General features: G+C 36.7%; 1 protein-coding gene across 1 annotated transcript in view; it reads left to right on the top strand.

Moving 5' to 3' along the window:
• LOC123533662 (uncharacterized) overlaps positions 1–14,070 on the top strand; it is a 14,419-nt gene extending 349 nt beyond the window's left edge. Inside the window, exons 2-4 of the mRNA XM_045315412.2 lie at positions 10,997–11,101; positions 11,602–12,284; positions 13,319–14,070. Of these exons, the coding sequence (XP_045171347.2) occupies positions 11,014–11,101; positions 11,602–12,284; positions 13,319–13,690 (1,143 nt within the window). The 5' untranslated portion in view covers positions 10,997–11,013 and the 3' untranslated portion in view covers positions 13,691–14,070. The remainder of the gene's footprint in view (positions 1–10,996; positions 11,102–11,601; positions 12,285–13,318) is intronic.

Here is a 14,070-nt window from a genome sequence, read left to right as displayed (position 1 = left end):
ATTGAGCAATTTCAAAATGTAGTAACGCTTAATTACCAATTAAAATGTTAAAATACGGTTACGGTCTTTTTTACGAAAATGAGCCAAATTTGTCTAAATTTCTTTATTTTCTAAAATTCTTTTTTTTTTTAATTTCTTAAAGACTATATTACTACATGCCTTCATATGAAAAATGAGTGATTTTTATCTCACAATAATGAAATAATCATCATTTATAAAAAAAACCATTTATTAATGAATCAGCCGCGTTTATTACGTAAATAATTTATGAACAAATCGTTCTGATTATCTTCTTAAAATAACCTTCATATAACATATTTTCATACTTGGTGTTTATTTATATTTTCAAATCATCCTAAAGACTATTTTAGTACACGGCTATAATAAAAAAAAAAGATTTTTAAATCATGGGCCGATTTAGCTGATTTTAATTATGAAAATAACTTTAATAAAGTCACATCTTTAATACCTCTTTTTTTTTTTTTTTTTTGTGAAAGATATATGCATCTCATTTCTATGGGATTCGACCAAATATAAATAATTATAATTTAACTCAAAGAAGTTTAAGATGACACCATCTTCGTTCTATTGATATTTAAAATCATAATCAGAAAAACGCGATCTTTTGATTGGATTATCACACCTTGATTTATTGTTTGTTGCTATACAGCACGTGTATATTTATCTGCAGTGCCATTGCAATTAACAATCAATTAAGCGATTGTGGTGACATCGGATATTTATAAACATGCGTAAACATTATCTTTAATTTGGGCGAAAATGTAAAGAGAACAATAGGAAATTAAACAATATATTGCTTATTTTCGCATTTAATGTTATTTTCGTAAGCGATTTTGACGCACACATAAAGTATTTGCTTTACAGAATACAGACTATGATTTTTGTTATTTACAAACTGCTCTTTTCTATGAACGACATTCCTTCCAGTTGTAAAATATCAAACACGAAATCCCCGTTACTGCAAAATGTACTGTTCTGTTAAAAACGGGGGACAAAAATATTATCATATTTCATATCTGTAAGGAAAATGTGGCAGCCGTATTACTTTTTTTCTATATTTAATATTTTAGCAAATACACGTGATTTAAAGTATGATTTTAAAAGTATTATTTTAACAACTTCAAGCGATTTCGGTCACACATTAAACCGGAATCCACCTAAAAAACCAGGATACACCGGAATACATTTTCCATAACCGGTATACATCTGTATTTTGTAAGTTAAAGGTATTTTTGAAGTTTTTTTTTTTTAAATAATTCAATCATGTATATCATAAATGAATAAAATACAAAAGGAAAATAAAATACGTTCACGCAAAATAACTTTATACGAGACTGAAATTCGGCGACTGCGCGGGAAATTTCCATTACCGAAATGCGCCCTTATTTTATTAATAAATGGTATTTTTGTAAGGTTTATTGCAGAAATCATTCGTGTATAATACAAATAATAAGTTTCAGAATGATAAGTAAAATTCTTTAACGCAAAACGATTTTATAAGAGATTGAAATTCGGCGATCACGCGGGAAATTGCCATAACCGAAATACACCCGTATTTCTTCAACAAATGGTATTTTTGAAGTGATTTATGACTGAATTCAAACATATATATCATAAATTATTATTTTTCAAAAGGAAAAATAAATACTTTTGCGCGTTACGTCTTGTGGCATACAGACACTAAATAGAAAAATGGCGCGAAAAAAGTGTCGGATACAAATGGTTCTCAGTTTTTTTGCTCTGTAGAGCTATTTTCCTTATTTTCTTTGCAACTTTTTGCTAAAATCACATGACAGACCTATGCTTGACATGTAGGTAGCATTTTCATAATGAAATAACAACATGGCAAAAATTTTCATGGAAACTTAGATCATACGCCACCAGTGTAATTTGGGGTCTCATTTTTTAGCTGATTTTGCAGTTTGTGTGTTTGACTGAAATTATTTTTCTTGCATCAATAATGACCCCCACTTTTCTTTTGATTTTTATTTAGCATTAAAAATACTCTTCAAGAAAATGTAGGTTACAGACATTTAAAATGGGTCCTGATGTGTGCTGCGGCCATTGGAAATAGGTCAATTTTATATAGAATAAAGAACAACAACTATTTAGTGTGTTATAACCTTGTACATGATTGAAAATCGGCGTGCGCACTGGAAATTTGTGCATTCGGAATTTCCATGTCCTAAAATTCTCTAATGTACACAGGTATTTCTTTAATAAATCGTATTTTTAGGGTTTATGATAGAATTCAATCATATCTCAAATAAATAATTAATTTGCAAAAGGAAAATAAAATGCGCAAAACGTTTTTATACGAAGTTGAAGATTTGTTGAGCGCACGGGAAATCTGCGCACTCGTGGATGAACCACAATCGCCATAATTTTGTTAGCTTTTAAATTAAATAAAAGCTTATCATATTTAACTGCACTTACCTTGTTAGACATTTAATATTTGACACATGTCACTTGTGTGTGCTTACAAATATACTGATTAATTGATATAATCAATAGGCGAGATAATCCAATCAAACTCTATCAGGACTAATCAGAGGCACTTGTTTGTTAGGCCGCATATATTCAAAGGACATTAATTGTGCTTTGGCAATAAATGCAGTAAACGTTTTTATATTCATATATAAACATGATATAATTCTTTTAAAAACTTATTTTTCATAATATATTTTCTTCTTAAATTATCAAATTAAACATGAAGAAATAATTCAATTAGTTTCAATAATAAACATACGGCCGGTCCTTTACGGTCAGCGCGGTTTATTCACTGACATGTATTTTGTGTATGATTCATTTAAAAATAGAATATTTATATAGATCTATATATTCATATTTTCTAAAATATGCAAAATGGAAGAAATATAAAATGAAAACATACAACTATTTCTGAGGGGTCGAAATGTCTTGGTGTCGAAATGTCTTTGGGGTCGAATTGTCCAAGAAAATTAAATTTTGGGGTTGAAACGTCTTTGGGTCGAAATGTCTTGGGATCGAAACGTCCAAGATTCGTAGCCACTTACAAGAAAACTCGCACGGCACATGGTGAATCATTAGGCCTAAACAATCTTTGTTTCCGGTAACACGGTGTATACCCATATCGGGTCCCTCTCTGTGGAAATTGATAAAACGGACCCCTCTCTGTTCGCGCACAGGACACTCTCTGTGCTATACAATGAACTCCAACGCCAGTCAACTCGGAAAATCAAATTTTTCGTCCTAAACACATTTTTGTGCATAAAAACATATGGCCCTCGGAATGACGTAGCTTTACACCAATGCTTTTTTATCGTTACATTTGTTTTATCAGTTCACACAAGTCCAAACGAAGATGTAATGTAGACAGAGGGTACTGGCTAGGATGAACATCGTGCGATGTTTATGAAACTTAAATACGACTTTCCTAAATATAGCAAATATCTGGTACCTTAGATGTGAAGTCGTTGATCCCATCTTACTTGTAAACACACTTTATGTGGATATTTTCAGCATGTTTCCTTAAAAACGCACTACTCTCGATTTCGTTGATGCACGGAATCCCTCTCAGTCGGTGCAATTTTGCCTCACAGGATCCATCTTGACTCTGCCCCCGGCACGGGAACCCTCTTCGTCAACTTTTTCTATCTGCACCGGCACCCTCAACTTCAGTTTTAGCATTTTGAGATGGTATTCTTATTAAAAACAATATCTGTTTCTAAGGGTATAGATCATGGTGTTTTACTTCCCTTAATATGCTTTTAAACTGAAAATAAATCAGCAATTTCACATAACATTCAAGTTGAAATTTCGAGTTACTAAGTCGAAATTTCGAGTTACTAAGTCGAAATTTCGAGTTACTTATCTCGAAATTTCGAGTTATGAAGTCGAAACTTCGAGTACCTATGTTGAGATTTCGAGTTACTAAGTCGAAATTTCGAGTTACTGTCTCGAAATTTCGAGTTACTTATCTTGAAATTTCGAGTCACTAACTACAATTGTTTACGTTGATGTATAGGTCCTGGCCAAGATTAGGTACCTGGTGTAGTCATTGGGTAGCCCTACAGGGTCATATCCATGGCAGCGTTTGCTCCTAGAAAATATCTCTATTTAAACAATGTTTCTTTATTTACTGATTGTTGGGTGTAACGCCGCAACGACACATGCAACTTCTCAGCTTTTATGTTGGAGGAAGACCTCAGGTGCCTAAACCATGCTCAAGTCTGGAAGGTTTCCGACCTAGTTTGAGCCCATATGTCAATGAAATATAGACATACCTAAATGAAAGAGTAATTATAAGTCTAACCAAGATTGGATACCTTGACAAACCTTGATTTTGAGGAGAGGTCATAGAAGGTGACCGGGAAGTATTCAAACTTAGAATATTTCACTATTTTGACCATGTCTTGAAGGTTTTCGGCCTAGTTCGAGCCCCTAACACATGAATATATTATTATAATGTAAATGAGGGTATATATCCTGGATACAGTTTGAAATCTGGAGTAGCTTTAGATGCTATAGTAGGTCATACTTTGATGTATTGTAGTATATGTTCAAGTCCCTACATGTTCGGTACAATATATGGATGTGTATATACTTCCACTTTGAAGAGTCAAAAGTCGTCCATTACATTTTTGGCTTTTGACTGACGGACGGACGTTCAAATTTTTCTAACAAAAGGGCAAGATAGTAACTCGAAATTTCGAGTTAATGAAAAAAAAGCACCTGGCACTAATGCTCTTGCGTAGATATCTTAGTGATACACAAATAACTTTTAAACGCGAATTTGTACAATTTTATTTGATACAAAGAGGGGCTATTCATGCATAGCTAGTCTGAAAAGGTTCAGACACATCTGTACCATAACAAACCCCCGTCTGCCTGGGCACACAAGTATGTACCGAAAACATCGGTACATACATTGACGTGGACTTTCATATTAGATGCGTGGCGTAATTAAATGTGTGTCGTGGCATTACTTTTTTATTTAGCTCAGTATTGTCAATCTTATTCAGACTATTGAAAAAAAATATATAGTGCAGTTACATTACACAATTACCATTGTATTCGTATGTAATAAAAAGGTTATCATCTTTGCATCGGTAAATATGCACTCGATCGTTCTTTAGCGGAAGAATGACGTACTAGCTATTTCCGCTGCAAAACTTGTGCATAGGTAATTACCTATAATTACTGTTTTGCTTTTAAATACGAACACCATTTCATAACTCTGACATTGAAGTTAAATTGAGAAGGCATCTTTGCCGATAGAAAAATAATTGTGACCGATCGAGGGTTCCCGTGCCGTGTGTAGAGAGTCAAGAGGGATCCTGTGAGGCAAAATTGAGCCGACTGAGAGGGATCCCGTGCATTAACGAAATCGAAAGTAGAGCGTTTTTAAGGAAATATGATGAAAATATCCACATATTGTGTATTTACAAATAAGATAGGATCAACGGCTTCACTTCTAAGGAACTAGATATTTGCTATATTCAAGGAAAGTCGTATAAGTTTCATAAACATAAAACGATGTTCATCCAAGCCAGTACCTCCGGCTATATTCCATCTTCGTTTGGACTTCTGTCAACTGATAAATCAAATGTTACAATAAACAAGAGCTCGTCGAACACGAAATGCCCCCCTTGATGCATTCAGTAATTGCACAAGGGACAGAAATTATATGCTCACTGTAAACAAAAGTTCTACCATTCTGGTTTAATCTGACCTTGACCTTTAACCTATTAACCTAACAAGAGATTACAGAGTGATCTTGGCGCCATCCACTGAGCCATTTTTGAATGTCCCAAATTTCAAGACTAGCTCAAGGTCAAATTTCATTTCGGTACAAAACAATATGTATGTGGTCCAAATTTGAAAGCTGTGGCTTGAGAAATGTGAAAGTAGGTCACTAGATCAATTTCAAGGTCAAAGTTCATTTTGGTAGACAGAACTATACATGTGCTTCAAATTTGGAGGCTGTAGCTTGAGAAATGTGAAAGTAGACAATAGGTAAAAATCAATGCCAAATTTCAATTCAGAACACAAAATTATGCATGTGGTCCAAATTTGAAGCCTGTAGCTTCAGAAATGTGAAAGTAGGTCATTAGGTCAATCTCAAGATCAAAGTTCATTTCGGTACACAAAATTATGCATGTGGTTCAAATTTGAAGGCTGTAGCTTGAGAAATGTGAAAGTAGGTCACTAGGTCAAAACCAAGGTCAAATTTTATTTTGGAACACAAAACTATGCAAGTGGTCCAAATCTGAAGCCTGTACCTTCAGAAATGTGAAAGTAGGTCACTAGGTCAATCTCAAGATCAGAGTTCATTTCAGTACACAAAACTATGCTTGTGGTTCAAGTTTGAAGGCTGTAGCTTGAGAAATGTGAAAGTAGGTCACTAGGTCAAAATCAAGATCAAATTTTATTTTGGAACAAAAAACTATGCATGTGGTCCAAATTTGAAGCCTGTACCTTCAAAAATATGAAAGTAGGTCACTAGGTCAATAACAAGGTCGAAGTTTTTTTTCGGTACACAAACCTATGCATGTGGTCCAACTTTTAAGGCTGTAGCTACAGAAATGTTAAAGTAGGTCACTAGGTCAAGATCAAGGTCAACTCATGTCAAGGTTCATCTTGCCACTCAAAACTATAATGTGGTCCAAATTTGAATGATGTATGTTATGGACATGAAGATTCCCTATGTAAGTCTATATGAACCATGTGAACAATCTTAGTAGAGGACCACTAGATGATGTCATATACAAAATATCAAAGCCCTAGGCCCTGTGGTTTTGGACAAGAGGTTTTTCAAAGTTTTTTTCCTATATAAGTCTATATAAACCATGTGACACCCGGGGTGGGGCCATATTTGACCCCAGGGAAATAATCTTAACAATCTTGGTAGAGGACCACTAGATTTTGCTACATACCAAATATCAAAGCCCTAGGCCCTATGGTTTTGGACAAGAAGATCAGAAACCATTTAACTGTTCCTGGCCAATGTGACCTTGACCTTTGACCTAATGACCTCAAAATCAATAGGGATCATCTGCTGGTCATGGCCAACCTACCTATCAATTTTTCTGACACTAGGCCCAAGCGTTCTTGAGTTATTGCCCGGAAACCATTTTACTGTTCCTGGTCACTGTGACCTTGACCTCTGACATACTGACCTCAAAATCAATAGGGGTCATCTGCTGGTCAGGTACAACCTCTCTGTCAGCTTTCGAGATCCTATGCCTAAGCGTTCTTGAGTTATCATCCGGAAACCGTTTAACTGTTCAGGGTCACAATGACCTTGACCTTTAACATACTGACCTCAAAATCAATAGGGGTCATCTGCTGGTCAGGACCAACCTCCCTATCAACTTTCATGATCCTAGGCCCAAGTGTTCTTGAGTTATCATCCGGAAACCGTTTTAATATTCAGGGTCACTGTGACCTTGACCTTTAACATACATACCTCAAAACCAATGGGGGTCATCTTTTGGTGATGACCAACCTCCCTATCAACTTTCATGATGATCCTAGGACCAAGTGTTCTTGAGTTATCATCCGGAAACGGATTGGTTTACATTCCGACCGACCGACATCTGCAAAACAATATACCCCTCCTTCTTCGAGGGGGTATAACAACTAGATGATGCTACGTACATTACAAATATCAAAGCCCTAATCTTTGTGGTTTGGACAAGAAAATTTTCAAAGTTTTTCCCTACATGAGTCTATGTAAACCATGTGACCCCCGGGGCGGGGGCATATTTGACCCTAGGGGAATAATTTGGACAATCTAAGTAGAGGACCACTAGGTGATGTCATATACAAAATATCAAAGCCCTAGGACCTGTGGTTTTGGACAAGAGGTTTTTCAAAGTTGTTTCCTATAAAAGTCTGTATAAACCATGTGACCCCCGGGGTGGGGCTATATTCGACCCCAGCGAAATGATCTTAACAATTTTGCTAGAGGACCACAAGATTTTGCTACATACCAAATATCAAAGCCCTAGGAACTGTGGTTTTGGACAAGAAGATCAGAAACCGTTTAACTGTTCCTGGCAAATGTGACTTTGACCTTTGACCTAATGACCTCAAAATCAATAGGAATCATCTACTGGTCATGACCAACCTCACTATCAATTTTCTTGACAATAAGCCTAAGCGTTCTCAAGTTATTGCCCGGAAACCATTTTACTGTTCCTGGTCACTGTGACTTTGACCTTTGACATACTGACCTCAAAATCAATAGTGGTCATCTGCTGTCATGACCAACCTCCCTATAAATATTCATGATCCTAGGCCCCAGCGTTCTGGAGTTATCATCCGGAAACCGTTTTACTGTTCAGGGTCAGTGTGACCTTGACCTTTAGCATACTCACCTCAAAATCAATAGGGGTCATCTGCTGGTGATGACCAACCTCCCTATCAACTTTCATGATCCTAGGCCCAAGCATTCTTGAGTTATCATCCGGAAATCGTTTAAATGTTCAGGGTCACTGTGACCTTGACCTTTCACATACTAACCTCAAAATCAATAGGGGTCATCTGCTGGTGATGACCAACCTCCCTAACAACTTTCATGATCCTAAGCCCAAGCGTTCTTGAGTTATCATCCGGAAACGGATTGGTCTACATACCGACAGACCGACCGACATCTGCAAAACAATATACCCCTCCTTCTTCGAAGGGGGGGGGGGGGGCATAAAAAGCAATGGTATATAGCTACGCCATTCCGTGGGCCATATGTTGTTATGCACAAAAATGTGTTTAGGACGAAAAATTTGATTTTCCGAGCTGACTGACGTTGGAGTTCATTGTTTAGCACAGAGAGTGTCCAGTATGCGAACAGAGAGGGATCCGTTTTCTCATTTTCTACAGATAGGGATCCGAAATGGGTATACACCGTGGGTAACATGCTCGAAAAAATAGGGTAGGTAGGTCTAGCTAGGTCGGATTTTTTTCTTTTTGGATTTTTTATTAGGTCTAAGTGAAACTTTTTCGAAGTTATTTTTGTGTCCAAAAAAACAATGAATACAAAATAAGGGGGTTATGCCTTTAGAGCATCAGTAGATTTTCAAGTTAATTTCTATCATCACTGACCATGCATCTTTAAAGCATAAAAAGTGCAGTTTTGCGACTTTCTATTAAAAAGTTGAAAAAAATATTCCCCAAGGCCATAAAACATTTAGGGTCGGGCCAAAATATTAGGGTAGGTCGGGATACCGGAAACAAACAATTTTTACGCCTTATAGATCTTCATTTGAAGGAAAGAGAATTTTTTAGACATGCACATAAATTACAAATGTCCAGTTTGTTGTAACTTTCTTTTTAGAACATTTATTTTGCTGTATTAATTATACTAACATCTTGCAAGTGGACAAACTCCACGTTGATTGGCAATTAAGTCTTTGGACAAACTCCACGTTGATTGGCAATTAAGTCTTAATTGCCAATCAACGTGGAGTTTGTCCATTGCAAGATGTTAGTATAATAAATACAGCAAAATAAATGATCTAAGAAGAAAGTTACAACAAATTGGACATTTGTAATTTATGTGCATAGTTTCTTAATTTAAGAAACTCAATGTGGTGAACTTGAAGAGGTAGCACAATATATATCACTTATAGGTGACAACCCTGCAGGCCTTTAAAGCATTAGTTGATCATCAAATGGCACTGATATTCCACTATATAAATGTGGACAAGAGATCCAGATCCGTAGCGTACAATATGGTGTATATGTATACGGGCAAGCTTTTGCCGAAGGGCTCCTTGATCTGGTCCTATAGCGGGAATGAACATACAGTGGGCATATTGATCAGTCAGGTAGAGCACCCACACTCGTTGGTACGTTGGTCAGTCCTGTTACAGTGATACAGCGTCGTTCCTAAGCGTTGGTGTTAAAGACATTAGTCTGTTACACTGATCTGTCTAGTTAATATGTAGTATAGTCTAGTTAATATGTTGTATAAAAGCGTGGAAGAGTCTGTTAAAGACCTAACACATGCCTGACTTAAAAGGAATATACCATTGATATCTTGTCTGTACCCAAGATCATGATCATGGGCTATGTGGATGAGTTGGATCTCACAGGATCTCTTCTACCTGAAGCCATGCTGTTAGTCAGTCAGGCATGAGGAATTGATTGATAATAGGGGAGACAACATTATTATAAAGACCGTCGATCGATACTGATATTGCGGTGCCGATCATAGTGTTTATCCCCCATTCCACCCCGCCTACTCCACACCCCGGATATTGTTGCCCAAATTGATGAAACGATCTTGTTGCTGACTAGCATATTCAACTATCTGTGCAACTGTACATTACGCGTCTGCTGATAAGGATGTGATTGTGGATGAGCACGACCTTGTAAACATGGAGGTTATAATAGTGAGTCTGGGTGGTAATTTGCAGCCTTGATTTTATTATACACCTTGAACATTGGCAAAGCATACATATATGCCTCTTTCAGTTCGCTTGGAATTTGCCCCTGGTCCTGTGAGACCTGAAGAAACGGTAGGCCTACTGTCGGATAAATCAAATCAAATCAAAATTTATTTGGTGGTACAGTAATATATCGTGTTCATTGCTTATTTTTAATAAAATCTGTATACACTTTTTCCTGTTCCAGGCATCTGCTTCTGTATGCACTTAGACCCTTTTTGCTGTTACCCCGCGATTTATATGCCCTTAGACCCCTTTTGCTCTTACCCCGCGATTTATATGCACTTAGACCCTTTTTGCTCTTACCCCGCGATTTATATGCACTTAGACCCTTTTTGCTCTCCCAATGCATGATTTATACGCACTTAAACCTCTTTTGCTCTCAACTCGCGAAAATTATATAACAAACGCGTTCAATTACACATACATTGCTGTAAAGTTTATGTCATTGTGTTTGTGTATAAATATCGTAAATTTGTACAAACGTGTATTAAACAATCGCTTATAGTATAACCTGACAAAGACTCAATAAATCTAAATTTCAGACTGGAATTATCCGGAAATGGAAAAAAGTGAGAGTCTTCCGGTACTATATGTTCGAGCCAGGAATCACTACGATGTGGGCTTTACTATTGGCAGTACTTTCAAAGGTGCGTTCTTACGTTTTGTATTTATTTTAGTTACGGTATTTTAGCGAAGACGGGTATGGACTTCCTGCTTTTACGGCTGAACTAATTTTAACCTTGGATATAGACTTTGAACATGTCGAACGTATTGTGCTAAATAGTAATGTTCTGAAGCCCTGACATCCCAACCATGCAGACACGTATGTAACCTACCCTCTCGTGCAAGTATGAAATCGCAACCTCTCTATTGTTTCAATTACAAAATGTCGGGTGTATAGGTTGAAAACTTATACATGTATTAGGCATTTGCCTTTTAATAAATAGCAATGTTATGCTACAGTGAGCGACAGACTGCGACGGTTAAAGCCGTACACTTCTACAGAAAGGCCTACATTTACGTTTGAAGTATTAAAAAGCAATAGGGAGAAAATCTACTTGTTTAATGATTAATTTTTCTATGTTTATTCACAAATCCAAAGTGTACTAAAAATAATCTTCTGCTACATTTGCATCAATTTTTATAGGATGGATAAGAGATTACATGAACACCTCAAACGATGTTAAACAGTATAAACGGTTTTACAACAACAGTGAAGGACGGAAGTTAATCGAACAGTACATGTCTACCGGTCGCAAGTCCCATCCGAATATTATGTCAGAAATTCAGGGCATGGCAGATGGAGCAGAAGTGAAGTTTGAAGAGCTCTTCCTGTTGCAGATTTCATCAGAAATAGAGTTTTGTCACATGAATGAAGTGTTTATAGAGGGAACTGGTACTGAACATGACGGAAAAGGGTGCACGGATGTTCTGGTAAACAGAAAACAATGCAGAATAATCGGGCATAACGACGATTGGACTGAAGACGTGTATTCCCGCGTATATATTGTACACGTGACTATAGCAGACGAGAAAGAGCGCGTGATTGAGCAGTTTGTATCTTTCAGTTACCCGGGCTATTTAACAGGATTTTGTTTTGGCATGAATAAGTCTCTGGTAATAAGCCTGAACTCATTATCACCAAAGAAAGCAAATAGGACAGGAGTTCCCTTGGCAATACTGCTGCGTTCACTACTCGCGTGTAATACCATTGAAGAATGTTCTTCTGCCATGGAAAGTAAACCGTATGGATGTGCTTACGGGCAGGGTATAAATATTGCAGCTATTAATGGAACAGATATGTGCTCGATGGAAGTATATCCATTGCAGGTAATAATAAATTTATAATAATAATAATAATAATACTGACACTGATAATGATAATGATTATTATGATGATGAAAGAGCTTAGCCTTGTTTGATTTTTGTTGCTCTGGTAGTCCTTATGCTACTTATAACATAATTCATTTTATATACGCCCGTTTTGAAAATGGGACATATTACGTGATGGCGCGTGCGTCTGTCTGTCCGTCATCAGTAATTCGTGTACGGTGAATAATTTTATAACCATTAAAGGTATTGACTTTAAACTTGGGATATAGATAGATGGCAATGAGACAATGTGCAGAACACTGAACCAGCTCTGTAGGTCAAAGGCCAAGGTCACAAATTGAGCAAAAATGTCAAAATTGGCCATCATATTTCATGTCTGGAACATAACTAAATAGCCGTGCAAGGTATTGACTTCAGACTTGGCTTGTAGGTAGATGGTGATGAGACGATGCGCAGAGCACATGAACCGGGTCTGTAGGTCAAAGGTCAAGTCACAAATTGAGCTCAAAGATCAAATTTGTCCGGAGCAATAACTTATTAACCATTCAAGATATTGTCATCAAACTTAGGGTTTTATGTAGGTGTTGATGAGACGATGTGCAGAGTGCATGAACCAGGGTCGTAGGTCAAAGGTCAAGGTCACAGCAAGGTAAAATCTACTCAATATATTCATTTCCATAGCATATCTTAAAAACTATTAAAGGTATTGACTAGAAACTAGGCAGGTGTTGATGCAGACTGCAACCTGCCCCCGCCCCATCCCCCGAGCAACAAAATTATCTTTTTATTTACTTTCTTGCCCTTTAGTATCCTGTCTCCTGTCCCCAAGCACCTTCTCTCCCTCCTCTCCCTCCCCCTCATATAATGCCCCACCAAAAAGTCTTTAATTATGCTTTTTCTTTGAATTTTGCTTTACTCCTCCTCTGATATAACCCTTCGGGCGTATATTGCCCCATTTGGTGGAGGTTTGGTTAACTTCTATGTTAGTACAAGATAAGATGTTGGATAACATTGTGTACATGTGCTTTTAGGAAACTTGTGAAGTCAAGATCAAATACATTCCATACGAAGGAGGTTCGGATGAACTTTGCTACTTTTTTCATCAAAATTATTATAAGCATATTATGGCCAAAGAAACTGGACCTTGCACTGGATCCAGGCTTCGTAACGAGAGAGCCAACGAAATGTCAGAACCAAAAACTGTCGATGACGTCGAAGCTATTCTTGGTGATACAAAGGACGACGTAGAACCGATCTATCGTTTGCCTTGTGCTTCTCATATTGCACCGGATGTGAAAACGGTGGCAACTGCGATTTTCGCTATCAATGAAAGATTGCTACATGTATATCGATCTAACCCTAAAATCGCACGTGTTCCATGCCTGACGTTACCATTCCTGTAAAGAGTAACAAAATATCTTACGCTAACGTTGGAAAACTATATAAATATATATATATAAAGATTTAAATTTTAGCCAGTAAATTTGATGTTCCTTTTGTGTAAAGCTTCATTTATACTCTTGTTGTGGGGAATAAATTTTTTTAGTATAACCGCTGTCTTTTTGAACAGCCTATTTATACGTTCGTTTAATAGTTTGCTTGGAAGCAGTGGTCTAGTAGATTACTAGTAGTAAATTGTTACATCAGAATAACTGACACGTCAGGATGACACCACCCTTTACTTAGAAAGGGAAAATAAAAACACAAATACTGAATAAATTTGAAAACCAACCAAATTTTTACTTATCTTTCTAAACTAATATTTTACAAAGCGATCCAAATA

Source organism: Mercenaria mercenaria, chromosome 12, assembly GCF_021730395.1.
Source record: "Mercenaria mercenaria strain notata chromosome 12, MADL_Memer_1, whole genome shotgun sequence".
Classification (NCBI taxonomy): Eukaryota; Metazoa; Mollusca; class Bivalvia; order Venerida; family Veneridae; genus Mercenaria; species Mercenaria mercenaria.
The sequence above is the reverse complement of the archived record's forward strand: the minus strand, read 5'-3'. Positions and strand labels throughout refer to the sequence as shown.